The sequence below is a fragment of the Euprymna scolopes genome, chromosome 4 (assembly GCF_053919585.1).
Source record: "Euprymna scolopes isolate OS-2025 chromosome 4, ASM5391958v1, whole genome shotgun sequence".
Classification (NCBI taxonomy): domain Eukaryota; kingdom Metazoa; phylum Mollusca; class Cephalopoda; order Sepiida; family Sepiolidae; genus Euprymna; species Euprymna scolopes.
Window position 1 is genome coordinate 56,479,122 of NC_136485.1, and position 15,266 is coordinate 56,494,387.

The 15,266-nt window shown below is 33.9% G+C and overlaps 1 protein-coding gene across 3 annotated transcripts in view; it reads right to left on the reverse strand.

The window, feature by feature from the left end:
- Window positions 1–7,627: 7,627 nt before the first annotated feature.
- The window catches only part of LOC145267297 (uncharacterized), a 94,253-nt gene continuing 86,614 nt past the window's right edge, over window positions 7,628–15,266 (reverse strand). For all 3 annotated transcript variants that reach the window (XM_080123293.1, XM_080123291.1, XM_080123292.1), the window contains 2 exons: window positions 12,933–13,022; window positions 7,628–7,749 (listed from right to left, as the gene is read on the reverse strand). In XM_080123293.1, the coding sequence (XP_079979419.1) occupies window positions 7,661–7,749; window positions 12,933–13,022 (179 nt within the window). In that variant the 3' untranslated portion in view covers window positions 7,628–7,660. The remainder of the gene's footprint in view (window positions 7,750–12,932; window positions 13,023–15,266) is intronic.

A 15,266-nucleotide genomic window follows, 5' to 3' on the forward strand; every position in this document is an offset into this window, starting at 1 on the left:
AGTAGAAATATACTTATTTAAAAACGTAATACTAATAGTTAATACATGTATGCAAGTATATAGAAATATTACAGTATTTTAAAGGGTTTATTATGAAATGCAGGCCAGTAGTAGAAGTATTAAAAAAGGTAAGTAGGTAATTGTACTATATTTATGTATGTATATAAATATTGGTTGGAAAGACAACACCAAAGTGTACATGGATGCACTTAAGAGTGTATTGATATGTTGGTGCAATCAAGTCGCCGCTGGCAGACCCTGTGTGTCATAGCAGGACTTGCCCACAATTTCAAAAAGACCCAAGCTTGGTTTCAGAAAGAGTGATACGACTTTGTGCACTTCTCTCACTGGCCTTCCTCCTCCCTACACCTGAGCCCTACTTCATTTGGCCATACATCCAGAACATCAACAACATGAACTCACATAACACCAAAGCTAGCCTGATCGCCGCTATCCGCTGAGTATTCGCCGAGTCTCCGCCGGCGTTTGTGGAAAAGGCATGCTCCCAGTTCTTATCTCTATCCAGGCGGTGATTGAGGTTGAAGGCACCTATATTGAATAGATGCCAGCTCTACTGCATAATCAAGTCACCTTAATTGATTTTTTCAATTATAGTTTTAAAATAAAGCTGTAGTGTTGTTTTCTTTAGGGCGACACATTCATCGTTCCGCCTCGTATATTAATTATAACAAGTAGTGTTCTAATCAAAATTTGTTGTTTTTTAAAAAGCATTACGTAAAATATATCTTCAATCTGTCTTGATAAAATACTTTATTCAGCATGTTGCATGCGCATGTGCGTTACGTAGTTGTTCCGGGTTAAACATTTATTATGATCAATATTGATGCTGCAAAATAGAATGTTAGAAAGAATGTATCAAGACTAAAGAAATTTTTAGGATAAAAATATTTATGTAAGAAATGAAAAGGCATGTTAGTTTTCATAACAAAAAAAAACATTTTATCTAGATAAACAAATATACGTAACAAAGTTGGATCATCCGATGTATCTTTGGCCAGGTGGTGTTAATAACGTAACGAAATAGGTTTAGAGACACGTAGAAAGTAATCAAGAGTTGCCAGCCAAGATTAAGAGTCAACAGTCGGTAGTCAGAGCCGAAGGAGACTGTCGGAAAATGTCGATAGTAAAAGTCTAAGGCCAGCATGCATCCTTACCACGGGGAAACATCGGTAAATAAAGCTGCTGTGAATATAACCAATACTTCGGATCGTACGACTCTTCATTTGCAGCTTTTACAAGGATCCGTGAAATCAACATAAATCGAAATAGATCAGGTATGTTTCTCAATTAGCTGATGCTTACTTCTCCCGACAATAAGAACTGTATCCGTATTTTTTTTATTATTGTAACGATCATAAATACTATAGTCCTGTTATACACTGATCACTAAACGATTACATATACACTTCAAAAATACACTTAAAATATTAGCAATAATTAAATACATAACACGGCAAAAAGAATATAGACACCTTCATATATACTCGTAAATACATAAGCACATTATATAGACAATATAACATGTGTGAGACCTCAAAAAGCATGTAAGATCAGAAGGGTAGAGTTGTCTGCCGTTGAAAACGAGGTCGACCATGACACTTCGCTTGTAAATAAAAATCCTTGGTAGAACAACGCAAAGTTATCGAGCATCGAAGGCCTTTAAATAATTATCTTACTTACAAATCTGCATAGATAAAACAATAGGTTGATGTATGTGTGTGTGTGAGTGAAAATATTTAACCGATAAACTCTTAAACTAGTGGTCACATAAAACTGAAATTAACAGAAAATAGTAATCATATACTAAATATAGTTTATAACGAGTGAAATGTTTGCTTGGTTGGACGAATAACGCGTACAGAAATATGTGGGCAAGAAAATGCAAAATGTCTATTTCAACTTGCCGACATATTTCTATTACTTTTGTGCATGCGTATAATTATTCATATATTGAAGTTGTTTCATTTAAAATGTTTCTTATCTATCTGTCGATGGTTCAAACGGTAAGGAACATGGCTTGATCATTAAACGTTTTGGTTTCGATTATAGCTGATATCACCCCAGTCATTTTTTAAATAAATCGTTTGAAATCAGTACTATATATTAGGTACATTATAATATTCAATAGAGAATTGGTTCTGTAATAATAAATACGAAATTTGCATGAATTAAAATATATTTGAATGTATTTTACGACCGGGCTAGACCTGGTGCCATTTTGTTAGTTTCTTGAAAAATGTATGAAGCTTTATACTTACTGCTTTGGTCATTTTTGCTTCGATAACAAAAGTAATTGACAAACAAAAAAAAAAGACATGTAAAACTGCAGCAGTATTAAGATTACAATAGGGCATTTAATCAAACCAATGATTAAAATAAGACAATAGGATATTAATATTGTAAACTATCTTTTAGGATATGACTTTAAGAAACGGTGTGGGTTTCAATTATATAGACTATGTCTCCGTTCAGTCTCGAAAGATAAAGGATACCCCCTGTAGGAGTAGCTGCGAGTGCCATTTTGTAGCAAGGGTGGCGCAATCCTCAACCACACCTCTCCTGAATCGGCATTGCTTGAGTCCAGTGGCAAGGAGAAGTCCAGGATGACCGGAAACAATGCCGAGATAAGCGAAGAGCACATGGAAGTCCCTAATGGTCACCCAACTGTTACTGGCCAGGCTTATCGTTGCTTAACTTCGGTGATCTGATGGGAACCGGTGTGTCAAACGTGATTATGCTGTGTGTATATATAGACACGCGCTCCCTTATTGTAAGGTTTGTTAATTTCAGACATTCCAATGTAAATGTCTGGTTTGGGTGAGGTTATTTATATTTTATTTCATTTTTCATTTAATCTAATCTCGCCCAAGAGATACGTACACCACAAGATAATAGCTATTATTGACGTGTTGTAATCCATACACCACGCGAAAATGACTAAACACTTCACGTAACAAAACATCAACGTGACGCATAGAGCTCATTAAAGTGAAATGGACAATTTGAAATTCTAAACTGTTTCAACGGCAGCCAATAAAAATGGTCGCCCGAGTAAACTTTTTTTTACAGTCAACATACAGTATCCCTATGCTTGTGTGACATATATAAAGACATAAAAAAAAAACACATTTACTTCAGGTAATACAAGTACACAGAGGAGCATTGAATAAGAAACCTCTTTTTATTTATTCATTCTTTTGCGGACTGTTATGCTCATCTTCATAGTTGTGTCACCACATTTCAGCCAACTCATCCTCTGGCCTGCTTCAGGTGATTAACCGCAATAAGATGGGAATACTGAGTTTTGTAATTGTATCCCCAGTAATTACTGCCTTCCATAGTTGTTGTTGTCTCACCACGTTTTGGCCAACTAATACTTTGGCCTGGTCGGGTATGGTTGAAACTGATATCTCCAGACAATGTTCACCTTCAACTGTAGAGACTCAACACCTCTATTCACTACGCCGTTTTTTTGTTGTTGTTTTTTGTTTATTGTTTTGTTTTTTGTTTTGTTTATTGTTTATTGCACACACACCACTCATGATTATCATAGAATGCTAAACTTAGTTTTTCGTTTTTTTTTTTCTCAAAGCGTCAAGTATTTAATAGAGTGATTATGCAGCCTGCACCCGCCATTCATTAAGTTATTTGGCACGCAGTAAAAAGAAAGTTTGGTGACCGTTGCTCTTTGGGGAGGAGGAGACTACGTCATTTACTTACTTTTTATTCTTAGCTTTACAATTGTCGACAGACGGACAGAATCTCAAGGAAACATTCACTTAGAGTTCCATATTGTCGTACACGTCTTGCCGGTTCTCGTCCTCAACCTGAACTATATAGAAACTGTATTCCGTCATCTGAACATGTGATGTAATTTCTCTGTAATATCATCCGACACCTGACTTTCAAGTGCGTTTTATCTAGGGAGCTGACTTATCAACCCTCTCGTATCACTCACGCTAGCTGCACTGGACTTATTACCGTTTGTTGTCAGGTTGTTCTGGCTTGTACTTAATGTAACCCTCCCGAAATCCGCGTTCATCAATATAATCTCTACTTGCTGGCGTAGGGTCCCAATATATAACACTGGTAATTATATATTATATGCGTACTGCAATCATTAATATTCATTACTATTGAGTGTACAATGGACACCGTTTAATAAAGACTTTTCATGTTAATGTGGACAAAGATAAATACATGTTGGTTAGTGTACTGTGTTGCCCAGAATTCAATCCAATTTTAAATAAACATACAGAAGTATCTTAATGGTGTACGTATCTGTCTCAGAACAAAAATGTCATATTCCAAAAATCATTTAAAGTCACAAGTAAGTTGGTTTTGTATATAAAACATCATTTATTTTTACAACTCTTAGCGGTTTACTATTAATCGTTGCCATTAAAAGGCTGATTCTTATTTCTATTCCTGGAGATGACGTTAAAGAGGAGATAATCAGTGATGGATTTTAAAGACGGAGGACCGAGATACACCATCATCAATTCATCATAAAATTTGATTTTCTTAGTTATAAAAAAAATATAGATAAATTTGATCATTTTTAACTGAATTTTTCAATAGGATATTTTTGTTTTTTGACGGGTAAATATTGCATGAATATTTTCCCGTATTCGTTTTTTTTAAATTAGGTTGAATTCTGAACAAGCACCGAGAGTGCCACTTGGAGCACTGTTTCTTGAATTGACAGAGTCTAAAATCGACTTCCAAATCAAGTAGTCTTCCCTTGTTGTTTCGTTATTTTATTGTTTGTTTTAAAGTCCAATGTTAGTAAATTTTTGTTATAAATAATAAAATGTTGCTAATTGTCTACCATTGAAACATAGCGCGGACACGCGTATGCAAATGCATACGGAATGACGTCACCGGTAGGGAAAAATAAAGACTTTGAAAAGGAGATCACATTAGAGATGGGAATTACGTCGAGATCACGTTAGAAGCCTGGGTAACGTTCGATATCACGAAGGTGACGTCACAGCCGTAACAATATGAGTAAATAAATGCCGTTATTACAAAGAAAAGGCGAGTTATAGTTCTTTTCTGTCCTTTGTCTGTTTTGCGACTGCAAACTACAACGTGTTGGTTCCCGGACAACGTTACACATTCATCGCCAATTCCGAGTGTTTGTCTCGCTACTCACCTGACAACTCCCAAAATATAATTCTTAAGTTAATGGCATTTAGTCTTTATACGTGATGACTCATTAGTATAAACTATTTTCGGTGAAGACAAATAGTTAGTGTTATTTGCATTTTTGTGTACTAATATTACCATCTTGCTTGTTGCTTCTATTTGCATGGTATGGCACATGTGGCAAAGAAAGCACATGGTTTATTGGCTTAGTATATGTATAGCACTCAAGGTAAAAAGGAAAGTTGGCAAAGTTAGGTAGAGAAAAACATATAAAACGATAGATTAGTTGAAAAGTGAACTTCTAAAACTGTTCAACGAATCCTAACATTTAAAACGGATGATGATGATGATGATGATGATTCGTCAATTTTCAGACACACGTTTTATCGTTATATGTGACCAAGCATTTCCGCAAGAGCATCTGTCGCCTCCTATTTACTTGCCTCCCCACGAGGGCAAAATTGGACACGTGGCCGAGTTTTAATTTGATAAAACTTGCCCCACCTCATCAAATACAAATAAAACGCACTTTGAATTAGTGTAACAGAGCGCGGACGCGCATATATAAATAATGAGCCGTGTGCGAATATGTAAATAATGAGCCGTGTGCGAAATGACGTCACGGTAGGAAAAAAGGAGAGAGAGTATATCAGAGAAACGATCACGTGAGAGATGTGAGTGACATCACAGCCGTAACGAGGTCACGCATAGCAGGAGAATGAGGAAATAAAGTCCATTGTTACATAATAGAAAGAGTCGAGTTATTACTTGTCCTATGTTCCTTGCGACGTACTCTTCTACAACGTGTGGGCCCGAGTGTAAATGTGCGTTTTCTATGTTACATTATAACTACTTAGTGCTTTAATTTGCAAGAATTTCTCGGGATTGAACAGTCATCATCGATCCAAAGATTCTATTGTATTTTTCTAGTCATAATTCTTTTTAGAAAGACATCGGGTACTCACGGGAGTGACTACGTGAAGAAGTGGTAGAACCAACTGGGTTCGATCTTGGGACACTCAGATCGCAGTCGGTGTCGTTAAGCACTAAACAATCGTAACCTCCTGGGATATAACTGTTGCTCGTAATTAATATTAATCTCAGCTTTTAGTTTAAATAACAGCCAAGATAAAAATAGTATTCTGAATAATGCAATAGTCCAACATCTAACAGCTGCTAAACTCCTGATTGACAAACAATATGGATTCAGGCCAGCCCGTTCAACAGCAGATATCTTAACTGTAGTCTGAAAGTATATACTGTTCACTGGACAAAACAGGTGAGGGTAGCCCTTGATATATCTAAGGCTTTTGACAGGGTATGACACGATGGTCTTCTAAGGAAAATTAGATCATATGGTATCACTGGAAGAATACATAATGTAATTAAATCCTTCTTACTTAAGAGAAAAATCCAAGTTGTCCTCGACGGTCGTACATCTAAACAATATAATATAAATGCGGGAGTACCCCAGGAGTCTATCCTTGGACCTTTATTATTCCTGATATTCATAAATGACCTCCCTGATGAAATTGTTTCGGAGATGGGTATATTTGCCGATGACACCATCCTCTATAACAGGCATGAGGGGAAAACAAATGAACACATATCTAAGGAAATGACAGAATCACTAGAGGATGACCTCCGATCCGTAGTGGAATGAGGACAAAAATGGATGGTCACATTCAATGCTGCCAAGACTAAGCTTGTTTCCTTCAATAATTACAGGACACCTGTTCTTACTGGTCAATAGCAATGGCCAAGAACACATTGCCTGAAAGCACTTCCTTTAAACTCCTCGGCCTAACGTTTACAGGAAACATGAACTGGAATATATACATTGGGAGCATTGCCAAGGCTGCTGCAAAGAAGGTGGGATCTCTCTACCGTACCAGAAAATTACTTACGCCTAAAAGTATCCTGTACCTCTATAAGGACCCCATTCGCCCATGTATGGAGTACTGTTGTCACATTTGGGCTGGGGCATCTGCTGATAGGTCCTGAACTGTCGTCTAGGTTTCAGCCGCTGTCCCATCGAAGAGATGTTGCATCCCTCGGCCTGTTCTACAAATATTTTAATGGTGAATACTCTGACGAACTGAAAGCACTTGTGCCTCCTCGGCGTGATTACCCCCGATAAACCCGAGAACCAACTAAGTCCCACCCCTTTACAGTAGAGATCCCTAGGTGTAAGAAAGCCTTTTCCTCCAATAGTTTCTTCCCCAGAACTGCAAGTTTTTGGAACTCCCTTCCGGGATTCTGCTTTCCCAACTGTACTGATATGCAGAAGTTCAAGTGTAATGTGAAAAAAACATCTTTCTAATCATCTCCCTTCATAATGCCCCCCGCAAATTATGTCCCTCATTGTAGCCCCCTACTTCAAAGTGGCACTTTCTTTGTTTGGGGTAAAAATTGAATTAAAAAAATTTCAAATAATATGGAAACTCGTTACACGTTTACAACTTTAACAATACGACGTTTATTTTGTTTATTTTTTTTCAGGGACAATGTTAGATTTGTCCTTTCCGCTGAGTTTACTGAAGTATTTATCGATGTCTTGAATGTGAGAATGTGTTTCTGAAAAACAAAAAAAAAAAAAAATCTTGAAATCATACAAAACATGAAAATACTTTTACGACTAACAAACTAGTGTTGGGACGATTAATCGAAATCGGGAAAATTCGTGACTAATTTGCTGTGCCAAAAACGATTCTTTTCGTTGTATACACCTCCCGCGTCCAAAATGTAAACTCACACACGTAAACACACAACGGAACTTCGCAACGAACTTTCTAACGATTTCTATTATTCCTCGTCCAAGAACGTTAAGCCTTCTCAACAAGCGTTGGGCTTTTGAAGTATATTTGACATATTTGTAAAATTATTGATGAAATAGATTTCGTTCTGAACTCATGTTAAAAAGACAAACCAAGAATTATATATATATAAAAAAAAACTTTTATAAAAAGTAAATAAAATACTTGGGGACACGAGTAATTATATACGTTGATATCAATATTTTCTGAACACAAATATGTTAATGTTGTAACTTTTAATTATAGCCGGCACAGCCTGAAGCAGAAATCCATATAGACCTGGTCAATTATTTGTTTTCAATGCGACTCTATCGGAGGAACTGGATTTTCCCCACATTTAAAAGGGATCTAGTATCCTACTGCCATCGTGGGGAGACAAGTACACAACTATTTTTTTTTTTTAAATATTGTTATTTCTTTTTCTGTATTTTTTCAAAAGTATTGAACACAGTTCATTCTTCTCAAACAAAAGAAGATTAATTTTTAAAATTTTCTAAAAAGTTTTCTTGTTGTTAAAATCATCATTCATTATCGACTATTACCTGCATTTTGGGCGAGGACGTGTTATAAATTATCGTGTCATCTAATATAAAAAATAAAATAAACCGGCATGAAAGTAAACAAATATTTTCCTTTTAACTTATGGGGCAGTTTAGTTTTTGCTGATTTTTACGTTTTACTGGGATTTTTTACTACGAAAAAAATAAGCTCTCCATTTTGTATAATGCAGTAGCTGATTATTGTGACTAAATCACATTTTTGAAAACTTTTAAAAGAGTTAGCTAACTTCTAGTCGCCTGAAGCGCCCCTACCACGAAACGACGAGGTTGTCCAGGCATTTTTGTAGGCCAGTGTTTTTTTACGTTTGACTCGTATCTTTTTAGAATATGTCTACTGTATGAAAAAAAAAAAAATAGTTTTACGAAAATTTTCAATGGAAAAATACCGGGCTTCTTGCTTTTGCCATAAGAATCACAGAAAACGACTGTAGACTACTAAATATGATTTTAATTATAATTTATGCAGGGTTTTTTTTCTTTTTTTGCTATATATTAACAATGCTTTTTTTTCAAATACAAAGAAACTCGAGATTTGTTTTTTCAATATTTTTTGAGATTTTGTCAATCCTCAATTAAGAAATGGAATAGTTAATTACTTGCCTCTTCACGAGGGCAGAGTTAGACCAAAAGTCATTTTTTAAATGTGGAGAAACCTCAATTCTCTTAAGATGAGATTAGAAAAAATATTTATCTCTATCCTTAATGATTATTCTTTCACGCAATACCGATTATAATTATTGAAGTTTCAAATATCAACATATTTGTCTGCGGAAAATGTGGATTCCGACGTATATAATTATCTTATATTTGTGTAAATATTTTTTAGGTGTGGATCTAAAAAGATATTTGCCAAAATAAACTCTCAGCTGAAAGTTGTGGCTAAATTTCTTTTATTGTTTATTTCAATAGAACCGTAAATTGTTTTTACGATATTCCCATGAAAATAACGATGGAGAAGTGACAGGCTCACAACGTCTTTTTTGTGGGAAAGATGTTGCAAGAAGGAAAAAAGGGGGCACCAGTGAGCAGGTTTCGAAACCGGTTCTGAACTCTGTCGAGGAAGGATATGTGCTCTGAGCAGCTACTATCCAGTTGTGACAATATGTACGTGTTACTACTTCTAACTGAAACATGGAGGCAGAACTTACTTAAAACTTCAAATACGTATATCCGATTCTAGTGCAATTTAAAACACATGTATAAGACACTAAAACTAAGCGGTTTCTACAGATTCTTTTGACGATATAAGGAGTTGAAACGTAAGAAGGTTGGTTGTTTTTGTTTTACGGCATATCAACCCTTTTCAGGTTATTTAATGCCGGATCCAGTGATTTTGAATAACAATTTTTTAATAGAGTATATATATAACTACTTAATTTACTCACATAAAATTAATATACGAAAGTATAGATTTATGCGTAAACTTTAAGTATTTACTTCAAAAGTGCTCAATACGTAGGTAGAGCTAGTTAGTAAGTTATAAAATATATATGGCGATTAAGCTACACTCTCTCTATATATTTTTAAAAGTCTGTTTCTATTTAACCCATAGTGGGGACCCTAACATGTACTACCAGTCCGGGTCAGAGTGGACCTGTGAGCAATGGCAATTAAAGGGTGGCTCAACACTCCCCAGAGCCCGCAAGCTGGGGCCTCACTATCGGATATAGTTTTAGGTCATATCCAGGACCACGTAAGAGAGCTATATGCCACGGAAAAAGAAGTATCTTATATCCGGGTTACACTTTATCTGCAAAAGTGAGAATGTGCGTGAGAACACTTCTTAACCTATATACTCAACGAATAAAACTCATCAAGCTACACTCAATAATCTATCTATATACAGTGTAATCTGGATATAAGAAAAACGGATACAAGATATTTTCTCTGGACCCAAATTAGAGCGTGTGTTAATGTACAGTGTAACCTGGATATAAGAAACATTGGTATACGTTTAACCTTGATATAAGAGGGTTGTAGGGTCCGGATGTGAAGTCTCTTATATCCGGGTTACAATGTAGTAGATATGTAAATGTCTTTTTAAGCCTTGTCTTTGTAAACCAGTTATTGTGAGATGTGAAAACATCGCGCATGCTGCAAGAATAGAACAGTTGCATATACACATTTTTAAACGTATTCACTTCACTTTATTTTCTAAGATTTACTTATTTCTCATACCTCATTAATTATATACATTTTTTGGTTGGTTGGTTGTTTTTGTTTTACGGCATATCACCCCTTTTCGGGTTATTTAATGCTTTCAAGTCGGTTTCTATTTAACCCATAGTTGGGACCCTAACAGGTACTGCCACTCCGGGTCAGATAGGACCTGGGAGTAATGGTAATTAAAGGGTGGCTCCACACTCCCCAAAGCCCGCAAGCTGAGGCCTCACCACTGGATATAGTTTAAGGTCATATCCAGGACCTACATACATTTCAGCCTGCAATGCAGCCTCGTTCTTATCTATCTGTATATCATTGCTTGCATTAGAGTTTAAAATGAAATAAAAGTCAAATGTCATGCTCAGTTATGTTTTAAGCAATACTATTTATTTGAAACGCCATACTGCCATATTAAAGAACCTGCAGTTGATTTTATATGCCTGGCCTTTCTAGTTTTGTGCTGATAATGGCTTGATTTTAATTTTGACATGAAAAAGTCAATTATCATGGTTAAGTTGTGCTTTATTTCGAACACACCTCTATCATAAATTTTAAATCCACTTGTGGTGTTAGACTGTGTGAGGTGTTAACTTTGGTCCTCTTCCTTTTTTTCATCGGATTATTTCGATTATCGATACTTATCGGAGACATTCCGATAAAAACATATCTAAGAACACTGCTAGGCACATAATGTCCATGCATTCACGAACTCACACACAGGTAAAGTTCCTTTTATATAATAGTAGAAATTGAGATGTAAATAGTAATTTAAGTAATAAGTTAATAAGTTATGCAAATCATTTTATAGCAATTAAGCTACATATATCAATGAAACCCGAAGAAATATCGTCGAAAATCATTATATAGAGTTTAATAATAAGAATAATGTTGGGACACATTGGTTATACTTCTAGTTCATATTGTTTGCATGGCATAACTAGAGTGGAGATAAAAGTAAATGTTGAAAAATATTCCATTGATCAAAAAATATCTTTCCAAATGAAACAGTAATTGGATGATTTGTTTGGTTTCAATTATCTATTACAAGGCAAATAATTATTTTCCAGCTATATAATTATAACCCTAAAAAAATATATGATGTAATTTATAGTATCAGTTAAGCATGTCGCCGTTTTGTCAATAGTGGATTGTCTGCACCAAGTGTGCTAAGGCGTAAGTGCACAATGATTTTAGAGGTTAACACTGGGTCGCTTCCCTGTGGATTAAAATGAGTTCGTATTTAAATTCAGATTTAAAACCGCCTCCATAAATAAATTCTATTTTTTCCCTGCCCAATGCATCTTTTTCTGTTTTCTTACGTATTTCATCATTCAACTCTTAATTTATAGATCTACTTAAGCTTCAGCCTCGAGTGACATTTAGCCTGGATATTTGGCGACAAATGAACAACATATCTTATGTAACCGCTAATTAAACACGTTGGACTTTAGCCAATTGCAGAATGAGTGGATTCACACTTTTTCAAATTGGATTATAAATTAGAAAATAATTGCTTCCCTGTGGACGACAATATAGTCGTCTCTAACTTCAATGTCAACAAATACGTGCCATAAACAGATTATATCAATGTTGTTGATCATTCTAAATTCCTTCACAACATTCTTTATTATTCAACTTTCAATCTATTATCCATCTAATTAACCCCGAGTGGCATTCATCATTTACAAGATGTATTTCCAATGCATTTTTATTACCCATCAAAGTTAAAAGCCTTGACTTGCTTTTCGCCTTGATAAGTATTAAAAAGTAGAGTGCGGCACTTTTTATTGGCAACGACTGTCGCATTGAACGAAATATCGATTTTCTAGTTTGTGAAATGTAGAAAGAATTACAAAAAAAACAGAACGTCCAGCACTTATCAATATCTACTTTGCATAGTTATTATGACCGTCATAACCAACTTCTAGTTTTTTTTTTGGTTCTGATCACAGCGTAAGCAATTTATTTATTTTTTTATCAACCCCGTTCAAAGGCAAGTTAATTTGAGCTCTTAACATAAATAAAGTCCCAGCATAAATTAAATTGCCCCAAAAGAAAATGTTAACATAAAGCAAATTGCAGCCTAAATTAAACAAATTGCAGCAGATTGTGGGCGATTTTATGTGACAGCGAGATCTGGCATCGATAAAATAATCAGACAAATGAATTGATTGCACGTTTTCTATTTTCTCCTTTGCTTTTGAAATATCGTTCGACTTACCTCGATATCTGCTGTCCCAGTTCGTGTTAGGATAAATTTCGGAATCACCAGCAGGTGCCAGTCTGATAGTTGACTTTCGGTCGAAATAAACTTTTTTGTTTAAAGAAAAAATATATAAATGTCAGCATGAAATAATCATAATAATTAGTTACAATGAAGGTCAAAATTTTCTACGATGATAATACATTATGTCCTTTGTAGGAATATTTCATATTTAGTTGTAAACATGATTTCTAGAAATGCCGATTTCTACCTTTGAAGGTTTGCTAATCTTTAAGCATGAATATTCAATGCTTCAAAATAATACTTTCTGCCTTAATATATGTACATATATATATACATATATATATATATAGATATATATATATGTATATACATACATATATATATGTATATACATATATATATATGTATATACATATATATAAATATATATACATATATATATACATATATATATAAATATATATACATATTTATACATATATAAATATATATATACATATATATACATAGTCATCCACATACAGTACTGTTTCGCTGTTTCACAGCTCATCAGTGCGGCTAGACAGGCAACTACCTCAAGCAAGGATTGAAACCCGACCGTTTTGTACGGCAGTCAAGGCTCCTAACCATTACGCTATTGGCGGCTGCTTGAACGAGTAGTGAGTTTAACGATATATATACATATATAAACATATATATATATACATATATACATATATATATACATATATACATATATATATAAATATATATATACATAAATAAATATATATATAAATATATATATACATATATATAAATATATATACATATATATAAATATATATACATATATATACATATATATATGCATATATATAAATATATATACATATATATACATATATATAAATATATATACATATATATATACATATATGTAAATATATATATACATAAATATATATACATAGATATATACATATATATACATATATACACATATATATCAATATATATACATATATACACATATATATCAATATATATATACATATATATCAATATATATACATATATATACATATATATACACACACATATATGCATATATATACATATACATATATACACATATATATATACATATATACATACACATACACATGTATACATATATATATATACATACACATTTATACATATATACATACACATATATACATATATATACATACACATATATAGATATGTATACATATATGCATATATATACATATATACATATACATACACATATATATCATGTACATACACATATATATACATACACACATATAAACATATATATGCTCATATATATACATATATATACATATACATATATGACCATATATATAATATATATGTATATATATACATATACATATGTATAAATATATATAGACATATATATATACATATAGAGAGAGAAGGAGAGAAAGAGAAAGTGTGAGAGATTAATAATTGTGAAATTATCAATCAAGATTTCATAGGAGAAAACATAAGAAAATCAAATTCATGTGTACGATCGTTTCGGAAATGATATCCTTTGATTCGGCCAATATTTGCAAATAAAACCATCGCGAAATAAGTAAACAATTCCTGGATATCGTCTCCCTATCAGCATAAAGGCGGAGGGGAGAAGACACCATATTTTTCACTAGCTTATTGAAGTAAATATAATTTGTGAACTTTTATAAGGGAGGGTTTCAATATTTTTTTTAAGTCGTAAGGTCTCTCGATGCGTTAATTTTCTTTGATGGGGATAACCATTAAAAAATCTTAATTGCTCTTAAAATCTAAAATTGCAAGGGTTGCAAATTCTTCGCGAGTTTGCCCCCTTCTTCGTACCTGTCAATGGACGCGTTTAGTGTTAATTCATCCAGGGAGGAATTGCTGTTATATAGTCAGGTGGGAGATATATATTATAAAACGTGTCATATGTTGTATGTGAATATTTTCCATAACGACATACATATTGAATAATCGGGTTTATCTTTTTCTCTGTATATCTGTCTACGTGTAAATGCACGTATGCATATACGTCGTATCATTTAGTTAATCGTCTAGTGCGTATATTTGAACATTTATGCAACAGTTCTAACAGGAAACAATTGACGTGGACGTATCGAAACAGTTGTCAACAACAGTTCTTTTTTTAACAGATGTAAATAACACAACACATACCTTAATTATTTATGAACATTTGTTCTCGCAATCTGGCCGGCATTTTCAGAGATTACACGTTCTTTATATCTTGACTTCCCACTTCATCTTGACGCGTCCGTTCTCGCTGATGTCCAGCTA